We start from the raw sequence: 11,290 nt of genomic DNA, 5'->3' as shown, positions 1-11,290 counted from the left end.
ACCCCTTGAAAATGAAAAAGATCATTGTAGGTCTTTTGTCATTTATTTCCAACTACCAAAGAATCCTACAAAAATGTGGTAAGAACATATATTACATCTGTTAATATACATTTGTATTATGTTATAAACAAGATCTGTAAAACCGTCATAAATTAACAGTATCGACTACAAGTTTACGATGCAGCGGCTGTACATTGGTCAAGTTTACCTATCTTGACGTGTACTACAACAAAATTACTGGTTGTATTTTCCCAACAATGCCTAACTCCCAAAGAGTTAGGCATTGCCTCATCAGACAAAGAAACACATGAATGAGGTCTTAATCAGAAGAAAATGAATGGTTCCCAAAAGTAGACGACTTAGCATACAGGTTTTCTCATTAATGCTGTGTGACCCTGTAGGGGAATACTTAAAATAAAAGTACAATTTCAGTGCCCCAAAACAAAAGTAAGCAAAAGTTTGGAACACTTTCCAACCTGAAAGATATTGTTTTGGAGAATTGCACCATTGGGGAGAAAAGTGCAATTTATTTTGCTGGCACAGGCTGATCAGAAAACTGTGTAGCTGTTCTTTTCCCCGTATCCTGCTTCCTTCAGGTACTGCTCAATGTCAACTGCCCCAGACGCCTTGAGGACTTTGTCAGAGGCACTTTTCTCTCCTGAGTGGATCTTGTGGCTCACTTCAGCCAGAGTGGGTCGATCTTGATCCTTCCACTGGCAACAACCCTTAATGATGGAGTATCTGAGAGAGAGATTTACAGCACATTTGTTAGAGAGGGGAAACGGCACTATGCTTCAGGTGTGCTTGTGTGTTATCTGGAGCATTCAGTGGAAACTTACAGCATGTTGGAACAGTTGGAAGGTTTTTTTAGACTTTTCCCTCGTTGATGAAACTGTAGAAGCTCATTTACTGAGATGTCTGCATATGGAGCTTCACCTGGAGAAAAAAGAGTAAATGTTGTAGGTAGGAGTGGGCGGTATGGTATGAAGGTGTATGTACAGTACTTTTACATTGCAATATCAATATATATTGTGTTAGTAACTTTTCTTGAGAAGAAACTGTTTATGGATAAAATAGCCAGATGGGCTGGCCCTTTTTTTGGCTAATCCAGCAAATGGGATACCTTATAATTACTTCATCATACTGATGAAAAATAATCATATTAAAATCCAATATTAGTATAAAGAAGTCCTGTAGCTACAATTGCCTAACGTAACCAGAGATACTGTATTAAAGTGATAGATGAGATAACTCAGTTTAAATGGATAAAAAGTTCAATTTCAACTTACCCAATGTTGCCATTTCAAATAGTAAGATGCCAAATGACCAGCTAGAGAGGAACACACAGAGGCAAATAATGGTTATAGTCTTTCATTCAGTAAATGCTTTTAATAATATACTCACAGAACAGCATTTAATAAATAACTGCAGCAGCATCTGTATTGGAGGTTGTAAATGACAGAAAATACCAGAGATAACATGAAAATAGATAAAACTCACATGTCGCTGCTCTGAGTGGCAGGTCTCTTGGCTAACAGCTCTGGTGCCTGCCATTTCTTCATGCTTGAATCATCTCTCTGAGTGGCTCCCTGGTTCTTCCTTGTGTGGACCCCATGCAGGCCCCAAAGCTTGGCAGTGAAGTCCTTGGTGACCAGTACGCTGCGGGCACAAATGCTTCCGTGGAGAAGATCTTTGCTGTGAAGGAACTCCTGATTGGGCAAAAAGACAAGTGGCATCACAGGATTAAACACACACGCCTGTGCAGGTGATTTCAGTTTAGTCATCACTGCCGACATGAAGTACATATATGAAACTGGACTCAATAAGAACTGTGGTGGAGGGGCGTGCATGTAACAAACTGCACGCCATAATGGGTAATGACAACCACCCCCTCTACAACGTTCTGGCTGGACAGAGGAGCAGTTACAGTGAGCGACTCTGCTCTCACTGCACTGTAGAACAGAGAGGTTCAGGAGATCCTTTGTCCCCACAGCCATCAGGCTTTTAACACCACCTAAACCCCACTGTGTTGTGTATGGGAATGTGTGTTTATGTGTGAGCTGATGGACACTTGAATTTCCCCGCGGGGATGAATAAAGTATCTATCTATCTATATCTATATCTAAAGGTCTTCCTAAAACCTCACATAAACTGCATTTTTAGAGCATCTGTTGTGGTGTTGTTGGGACAGATAAAGTGCATTAAAGCATGAAGAGATGTATCAGTTTAATTTGGGGTGGTCAGAAGTATTAAACATATTAGTCTTTTTTTTGCCATGCTAGCAGCTCCACCACTTTGGTCCAAACTGAAATATTTGCACAACTATTGGATGGATTGCCATTGTATAGATTCATGGTCCCCAGAGGATGAATCACAATGACTTTGGTGATCCCCTGATTTTTCCTGTAGCACCACCACCAGGAGGTTCACATTGTGGGTTTTCAACAACTTGCCAGGAAATTTGCTTCAGACATTCATGTTCCCCTCAGGATGAATAGAAATAACTTGGATACATAATTTTTCATCTAGCTGCATCATCAGCTTAAAATGTGAATACTTAACCTTTTTCTAAATAATTTTACGTGGCATGTTGATGTTAATATTTAGCTTATGTAAAGCCTCCAGGGCTGCCAGCATTGCTGTAGATAAATACCTTTCTCTGTTTAAAGTAATGAGACAATTATACAAAATGTTGCCTTTTGGGATTGTCGGGTAGGTGCATGGTATGATGAAGGCGTTTTGGAGGGAAACCCTGCCAACAAGTCAATGCTAACATGGGGTCATGACAGGTTAAACGTATGTCAGTGATTTGAAAGTCAAATATGTGGACATGTGCAGTGTATAGGGAGGTGAGGACATGTTTGTAAGCATACTAACCAGAGCTGAGGCCACCTGTTTGGCCAAGGTAAATATTCGTCTCTCAGTCATCTCACAAGGCGGATTCACATGTTCCTGAAAAAAAAAAACACAAAGAGAAATTACATTAACATTTCAAAGTTGACAGGTGAATTTTTTGTTGTTGCTTTAAATATATGGTTTGATGCTTAAAGTGAGTTATCAAACAGCAGCAGTATACCCTCTGTAATAAAAATATATACCTGTCTGCATCGCCACAGGAAGCTGAGCAGGTCTCTGTTCTCCAGCTCTTCCACAACTGTAATCAGAGGAGCTCGAAGTGAGACCACACCAAGAAGCTCTGGCAGGAAGGGATGTGGTCCCAGCTGGGACAGGAAGGACGCAAAGCCCAGGAAGTTGTGTCTTTCTGTGGCATCAGCAGAGTCTGTAAGGGCAAGAATGAGAGGGAGATGAGAGTGAAAGAGTAACACTGCAGTTACAGAAACCATGTCCTCAAAATCAAATGAGACAATTAAGAGCTTCCATTAAATTCAAGTTTAACCATCTCACCCTTTAGGACTCGCAGTACCACGTTCCTGTTTTCCATTCGGGCCCTGTAGAGGGACACAGAGGAGTCGGAGTGCAGGGAGAAGGCAACAGGCAGAGGGGTGACCAGGTTGAAGGACTCGGGCAGCCTCTGACGGGGCAACTCTCTGGGCTGGACGATGGGAGTGAAACTGGGCTTAAAGGGCTGTGGTGGGGGGCGAGAGGGTGTTTCCACAGACATGGAGGGTTTTTTGGAAGAGTTAGTGTTCAGGGGGTGGAAGGTGGAGTAGGAATCGGGCATGTCCAGAGCGATGCTTTCATGCTCCAGGACATTGATTCCTGGTGGAGCTATGGACAGAAAGTCAAGGAGAGATAGAGAGATGAGAGATGAGAGATGAGAGATGAGAGATGAGAGGGAGACAGAGAATATTTGTCATTAGAGGTAAATGCAAGGATTTACATGAGAACAGGTAAACAGGACTATTTATCATTGTGTAGTGCTGGAAAATACTGTATGTCTATCTGAAACTGAGATAGTACGTAGGAGTGCTTGTTGACCCCATGGGGGAAATTATATTATACAGTGGATGCTAAAACTTGTCATCTGTCATTTCCTTGCTTAATGAAAAAACAAGAATGCTGCTGGTTCTACTGTCAACTGTACAGTAGATTACACTGTGAATACACTGAGCATGTTTTATTTATAGTAAACTTACTGAAAAGTGCTGATGTGGTCTTTCACACAGTATTTCACTTATGTCTGATGACCATACACATTTTTATTGTAAGACATTTTTAAAACTGTGAATCACAGTTTTAGAAAAGTTGGGATTAAATCATTTCACATGTAAATAGCCTGTAATGTAGTTTTATTTATTGCATTTTTCTTTAATTGTTTAGTTTAATTAATTGTTCTATTATAATATTTTGAATGATTAAAACTACAGATTTTTATATTTTTATAAGCACCTGTGTCATTTATTCTTGTATTTTGGGTTCCTGGCAGCTTAAACTTTGTTAAATTGATAAAATGATAAGTCAGACTGATAGCTGAGTTTGTTCTGAAGAAAAAGATGCTACGCACATGGGGTAAGGACAGTTTAAAAGGTGCTAAACAATGAATGCATAAAAAGTTGAACCTAGACTCTTAACTACACCTCCTGAAAAAAAAAGCAAAACGCACACATGGAATCAGCTTGCTGACTGTTTGCTGACAGTGTAGATCAAAAATAATTCCTACAGTACAATATGATTTAATTTATTTAAATCAACACTAACAACTGTGTCTATTCCAGTGTCTTACCATCGATGCCATGCAGCACTCTCCTGGAGGCTGACTTTTTGGACTGTGGACGGATGCGATTGACTTTCTCTGGACAATAGCGCAGCAGGATAATGAAGACCAGAGTGACCAGGAAGCTGGCCAGCAGCAAGATGGGCACAATGATCACCTCCTGCTCGTACACACGGATCTCTGCAAACAGGAGCAGACACAAGGAAACATGAATCTTTACGATCACTCAGCAAGCCAGATACACTAATGTCAATGTGGCAGATATGTTTGTCTGTACAGTCTGGGCTGGTATGTCATATCATCTGTTTGTCTGTCAACTTAACACTTGACAAAGCCTCTAATGGCCAGACCAGGTTAGTGGCCAAATTCCCCAAGTTCTGTCTGCTGTTAAAACCTACCACAGATAGTATCTCCATTCTTGCATTGGGCGTCTGCGTCTGATAATGAAGACATCCTGTCAAATGTAAAAAGAGATGTGATAAAAGACAATTTTTTTTCTTATATTCCTAATACGGCATTCACTGTCAAACCTCATATTCAGTAGGTTTCTAGTACTTCCATATGCTTACAGTTGTTATGTAATAGCTTAAGGACATTTCCTTTTTACAAAAACAACACATAAAGTGACAGTGGTAGTCCTGAAAGCCATTTTGTCTCTGGGGCTGAATGTGTGAAGAATAACATGACTCTTGCCAGGTATCCAGCATGGGAAGGGGTCTGAGTGAATGTGTAACTGAGACCAGGAACCTCAGATGTTGTATCATAGTCTCTGATGTATGCCAAATGTTTTTTTCCCCCGCCAAAGACGACTGGCAATCAGAATAAAGACTCTGACACCTCACCAAATTGCTTTTGTTTAATCTATCTTCTTTTGTAACACAAAACTTTGATCCTTTTGGTCTTACAGCACAGACCTCGACCATTGATCTTAAGATAAAGTAATACAATATGACCTTCACCAAAGCTGTTTACAGAAATAAAATGTTATCATCTCTAACTGAGGAATCTTTATGCTGTATAACTAAATTCAGAGCTGCTTTAAATGCAGTGTATAGGAACAGAAATGCAGCCACACAGGGAAAATCTTCAACCACATGATCATCCTTTTACGTCAGATCAAAGATCTCTAAACCTGTTCATCTGTATTTGTTTTACCCATAAATGCTTGTACACGCTCACAGGGAAAATATAAAGGGCAAACAAAGAACTTGCTTGTGCATTCAAAACTGATAGAATATGTCACAATGGTCACAGAAAGACAGTAGATAAACAGTTATAGCTTTTATTTCATTAACGGCTCTTGGGTGGAGTGAGCTCATATTTATGCATGATAAATATGAGCTCACTCCACCCAAGAGCAACCTTGGCAAAATATTACATGACTCAAAAAACAGTGTAATAAAAAAAAGACATGGAGTGTAAAACATCCTTACCTCAGCTCCTTCAGTTGTGTCTTATATCCCAAAAAAAAATATTCAATCCTGTTATTTCAGGCTCATGTTTTCCTCCTTCACACAGTCAGACACTTTTCATACATCCTCCCAGCTGAATGTGTTGTTCGGGTTCAGCCGTGCTGCTCAGATCTTCATTGTATTGTTTTTCTCAGGTGATTTGCCCGGCTCAGGGGACCAATGTGCTGCTCTCTGTTTGTCTATGTTCCACCTAGTGTGTGTGTGTTTTCTTAACTCTACCCTCTTCACCTATACCTTAACCCTCGTCTCCTGTATTTAGCAATCCCTTCTTCCTCCTTTCTGTCACACTCCTCAGTTTTTAGAAGTAATACATCACACTCTCGCCCTGCCTTTGTTTGCTCGACCACATTCTGTAACTAGCTTTTTCTCTGAAGTTGGCATATGTCGGCTACTCCTCTTTGTTCAGGGAAACTGGTTCTGGCCTTTTGTTAAGCATGTTTGGCCTACATTGTACTGGAACTGGTATGACAAGCTTTGCCCGCTCTGGAGTATCTAGTCAACAATAATAAACTGTATTTATTTCCAGTTACAAGCATGCAATGTAGATAAATAATCCCACATCTTATATAAAAAGTGTACTGTCAATTAAGAGAATGCAATATTACAGTGGTTGTAGAAGCAAAAGTATCTATACAGCAATGTGACATCAATTACAAGTAAAGATTTTACTTGTAAAATGTTACTGTTGTAGGTGCAGCTAGTTTCAACTACTTCATATACGACTGGGTAATTTAGTTCAGTGGTTCCCAACTCTTTAAGCCTCAAACACTTATTTAAAAGATTTAAATTTAACCATCTGAGCAATTTTAATTCTTATCTTTAAATTAAAATTAATATTGCTCTGAAAAGGGGGCCCGAACTAGACACTGATTTTAAGGGGTCAAAAGCCAAAAAGATTTGGAAACACAGGTTGAATATACTGTATAATAATGCATTGTTTTATAATCTTATGTTTTTATGCAAAATCTTTATCTGAAAATAAACTTGTAACTGTAGCTATCAAATAAATGTAGTGGAAGAAAAAGCACACGTTTGCAAATACATCAAACTTGTATCTAGTGCAATTAATTAATTTCTTTCCAATACTGCAATATTATGACATATCCCAGACTTTTCTTGGACCCAAATGAATAACATTAAGAAAATTTGAACTAACTCCTCTCCTATAAATATTTGCACTTAAAATGGAAGTTTCTGAAGAGACAGTTGGGAATCTGATCCAAGATAATTTCCATTACGATGCATTACCTATAAATACATTTTGGTTAGTGTTGCAAATGGCGGGGTGTATCCCAGCTCTTATTGGTAAAGAGGAGGGTTACACCCTGGACATCTCATCAGTCTACCACAAAGCAAACATAGACAGACAACCATACACACACTAACATTAAGACCTATGTGCAATTTAGTTTCCAATCCACCGAACCTGCATGGATTTTAGATGTGGGAGGAAACCTGTACAGAAAGGCCTCCGCCCCAAATGGGTTTACAATGATTTGCTTGATTTAAGAACTACAATGATAATATCATTGTGGTGATATAAAAAAAATGTAGTCCTTACATTTTGTATAGATCATGTGAACTGTCAAACACCACATGACATCTTAGCGGTTGTAAGGTTGTTCAGCACAAGCACAATGCTGCTTTGAGTGAAATACTATGTCAGCACGCTAACATGCTCACAATGACGATGCTAACATGCTGATGTTAAGCAGGGGAAATGTTTACCATCTTAGTTTAGCATGTTCGCATTTGCTAATTAGCACTTAACAACAAAGTACAGGTGAAGATGATGGGGATGCATTTTTTTTTACCTGAGGATGGTGCTAGATGAAAAGTTAAAGGATTACCAGTTATTACAGTTCAACCTGATGGGGACATGAATGCTTTCACTAAACGTCTTGGATATCCATCCAGTAGTTATGGAGACATTTCACCACAACTACAAATGTCAATGTCCTCATGGTGGTGCTAGAGGAACAGCCAGGGGATCACCAATCATTAGGATTCATCCTGTTGGGACCATGAATCTTGTTGACTGGCCAAGGTTTTGAGATATTTCATTCTGTACTAAAGTGGTGGACCGACCGTCCCACCTCCCGTAGAGCCTTGCCACTAGCATAAAAATATTAAATTCAAGTTACATAATACAACAAATACACAATTGCAACATTTTCGAACCTTTGAATTTCAACAGAAAAGATGACCAGCTTTATCATCTGGAAGTTGTCAATGTTTCTTTTTAATAGGCACATAATTAACAGTGGAAAGGTATGTTACATTATTTACACTACTATTTGTTATTATAGGTCTATTGGAAATATACTGCTTGGTTTCAGAAGGCACAGAAAATATGAAATTTGAAGAATTAGAAGAATCAAAGACATTATTGAAATGAGAATCTATGAGCACACCAACAGTGTTTGAAGGCAGCTTTATACAGTATTTCATAGCTTGGCAGTTGGTTTGTCAGGCTGAGGTCCCAGCCACCTCTCCCCTGAAACAGAGAACTAAATTAGATTAGGCATGAATCTCAGACACTATTTCTATATAAAACCATGTATATTATCAAGGGTGACTTACAGTGAGTGCAACAGTAGATTAAGGCTATGTCAAGTGTCACTTCAATATTTCTATTGTCACTTTTACATTATGTGTGTTTGTGAATGATGTACAGTACAACACTTGTCTCACCAATGCAGTGGGCCATGAGCTCAAATCTGTCAGATCCAAAAAACACCTCTGGCTTTCCGTTTACGTGACACACCACAAGGGGGAAGCCAAATGCCTGGGCAGACGCAATAAAAGAGAATTAGTAATGTCTTGTCTCTTGCCTGAATCTAAAAAGGAGACCTGAAGGAAAACTGACCCCATGATCAAGTGCACACTGTGTTGTGCTTTTCAGCTTGTCTTTGATCTCCTTTGAGGTGGACAGCTTCAGCACTTCTTTAATCTCGCTGTCAGACAGTCCAGCTTTCATCGCTGCCTGCACAAACAAACAATGTGACAAGCACAACACTAAACAGTACTACTTAATCTTCTCAAACACCGCCAGGCTGGATAAGCTGGTACCTCAGAAAGTGATGCAGGTGCAGTGATGTCTTTGTCCTCACTCCAGATCCTTCTCCACAGCTCCCGGGACACCCGCTCCACCTGCTCGTCTCCACCCTTCTCCCTCTCTTGTACTGCTGCCACAAATCGCATTGCAGACAAGGAGCCTAGGCGAAGAAAACATAAGACCTGAAACACGCTGCATTATTAGCTTTGCTCAATAAAGAAATAGTACCACCACTGTCTTGGTGCAAAGCTGAATTACCAACTTAACCCAGCCATGGTTTAATCAATACACATCACAGCACTGATCCCATCAAATCCTGCTTACCTTTTTGGAACATGGCCTCAAAGGGGTCAGATGGAGCCTGCACGGGAACACCAAAATACTCTGACAAGCGGTTCAGATCTTTGGTCATGTACAGGAATTTGTTTGGAACCAGACCAGGGGGCTTGTTTCCTGTCATGAAAGATAAATATTGAATAAAATATAACAGTACTAGTGTCCACACGGATATTCTTTCAATGTTACTTAAGTTAAAGTATTAGCATCAAAATGTACTCAAAGCAGGGGTCTTCAACGTTTTTAGGCCAAGGACCCCTTAGCTGAAAGAGAGACTAATAAGTAGGGACCCCCTACTACATGTACTGTATAAAATGAAGTTGCATTAAAGCTTAACTGTATGGCTACCATAGTGGCTACCTTACCTATAGTAAGCTTATCTTCAATATGTAAATTAAATGTTTTATTTCACAAATAGGCCAATTTACCTTTGCTATTAAAATGTTTTCAAACTTTTTTTAAACATAATTTGGCATTTTTTTTTTTATATTATGTTATTGGGTTATAATTATTAATGTGTACATCGCTTTAATGTTGCATCTTATTTTATCTTAACCTTTAATAATACATCATATTTTATTTGTTGATAATTCCACCAATGTTTGTTTACCTGCTCCTTGCATGACGCCACCCAGAAAAGCAGGGCGCAGTTTGAGCTCTATATTCCACACGTGTCTGTAGCGGCACATTACCTGTAAACACACAGGGTCCGTGTAAAAAGATTGACTTTTATTTTTACTAAGTCTGTGTCTGTGAAGCTGACATAAAAAAAAATAAACAAACCTCAAAGCCAAGCCAAGAGTACGGAGATACCACGTCGTAGAACAACTCGATCACTTTCTTAGATGTCATCTTCAGGTCTGCGGAGGTCAGTGACTCTAATTTACTTTCGTTCGCAAAAACACTAATTTAACAATAATGCATTTAATTTAAGCGTCATGGAAAGCGTCTCTTACTTGCAGTCAGTGCACTGTGACTGTGCAGTAGTGTGTCAAGGTCCAACTAACTAACCTGCCGCAGGGCTGCTCGGTGTAATGTTAAGTCAAATCAGTACCTTATGATGAATGTATCTCATCAACAGAAATCACCTTTGTTGTCTTTCACATCGCAGGATTAGCTGGAACCGTTGTTACCATTTAGACGTAGCTTTTTAAATTAGCTACAGTTGAGCTGCAAACTCAACAGACTCAGCAACAGTGTCTGACCGCCAGGATTATGTTCTTCTCTGTATTTTATGTACAAACCACCACACACTGCCCTCCTCTGGAGAAACTGCAACTCGTGTGTGTAAATTGATGACCTTCTTTATTTATGCTACTCCGTCTTCTTCTTTGAATTTATTAGCGGTTGGCAAGACAACGTATTGGCGCAGTACCGCCACCTACTGGACTGGAGTGCAGAGCAGGACAGTGCAGAAACAGTTAAAAAGTACATTTTCTTTAGCTATCTAGAAATTGGAAACATAAGAAATGTCTCAGAAGAGGTCAAGACGACAGGCTTACTGTATACAACGGACCTCGCCTCAACTTAAGGAGAAAAACAAGCAATAATAAATAAGGAAGAAAGATGACAAAAAGAAAACTAACTTAATTTAGAAAATTACAAAAAAGAAAAAAAGTTAATAAATGTAAATTTCCCCCCACCTTTAGAATCCCAAACTTGTATAGCCTTTATGCACAGAAAGAAACACATACAAATATGAAATATCTATATAGTTCTCCTACTAACAAAAAAACCATTGGGAAAAAA

At 39.3% G+C, this 11,290-nt stretch overlaps 2 protein-coding genes across 4 annotated transcripts; both read right to left on the bottom strand.

The window, feature by feature from the left end:
- Nucleotides 1-24: 24 nt before the first annotated feature.
- Nucleotides 25-6,680, bottom strand: styk1b (serine/threonine/tyrosine kinase 1b). Its single transcript, XM_031299535.2, has 10 exons — nt 6,109-6,680; nt 5,074-5,129; nt 4,685-4,855; nt 3,406-3,729; nt 3,099-3,280; nt 2,878-2,952; nt 1,501-1,709; nt 1,290-1,330; nt 840-936; nt 25-741 (listed from the first exon to the last, which is right to left on the bottom strand). Exons 2-10 carry the CDS (start codon nt 5,126-5,128, stop codon nt 549-551), a joined length of 1,347 nt encoding a protein of 448 aa, XP_031155395.1. The 5' UTR covers nt 5,129; nt 6,109-6,680; the 3' UTR covers nt 25-548.
- A 1,687-nt stretch (nt 6,681-8,367) lies between these two features.
- LOC116049671 (glutathione S-transferase kappa 1) lies at nt 8,368-10,808 on the bottom strand. Of its 3 annotated transcripts, none has more exons than XM_036005954.1 (8): nt 10,553-10,808; nt 10,325-10,427; nt 10,152-10,233; nt 9,530-9,658; nt 9,220-9,365; nt 9,017-9,133; nt 8,842-8,935; nt 8,368-8,644 (listed from the first exon to the last, which is right to left on the bottom strand). In XM_036005954.1, exons 2-8 carry the CDS (start codon nt 10,391-10,393, stop codon nt 8,595-8,597), a joined length of 687 nt encoding a protein of 228 aa, XP_035861847.1. In that variant the 5' UTR covers nt 10,394-10,427; nt 10,553-10,808; the 3' UTR covers nt 8,368-8,594. The 3 variants fall into 3 exon arrangements, with proteins under 3 accessions (XP_035861847.1, XP_035861849.1, XP_035861848.1); XM_036005956.1 differs by having other exon boundaries at nt 10,325-10,401; nt 10,630-10,744; XM_036005955.1 differs by having other exon boundaries at nt 10,325-10,401; nt 10,498-10,724.
- Nucleotides 10,809-11,290: the final 482 nt, after the last annotated feature.

The sequence above is a fragment of the Sander lucioperca genome, chromosome 10 (genome assembly GCF_008315115.2).
Source record: "Sander lucioperca isolate FBNREF2018 chromosome 10, SLUC_FBN_1.2, whole genome shotgun sequence".
Lineage (NCBI taxonomy): Eukaryota > Metazoa > Chordata > Actinopteri > Perciformes > Percidae > Sander > Sander lucioperca.
This window is presented reverse-complemented; position numbering and strand designations above follow the sequence as displayed.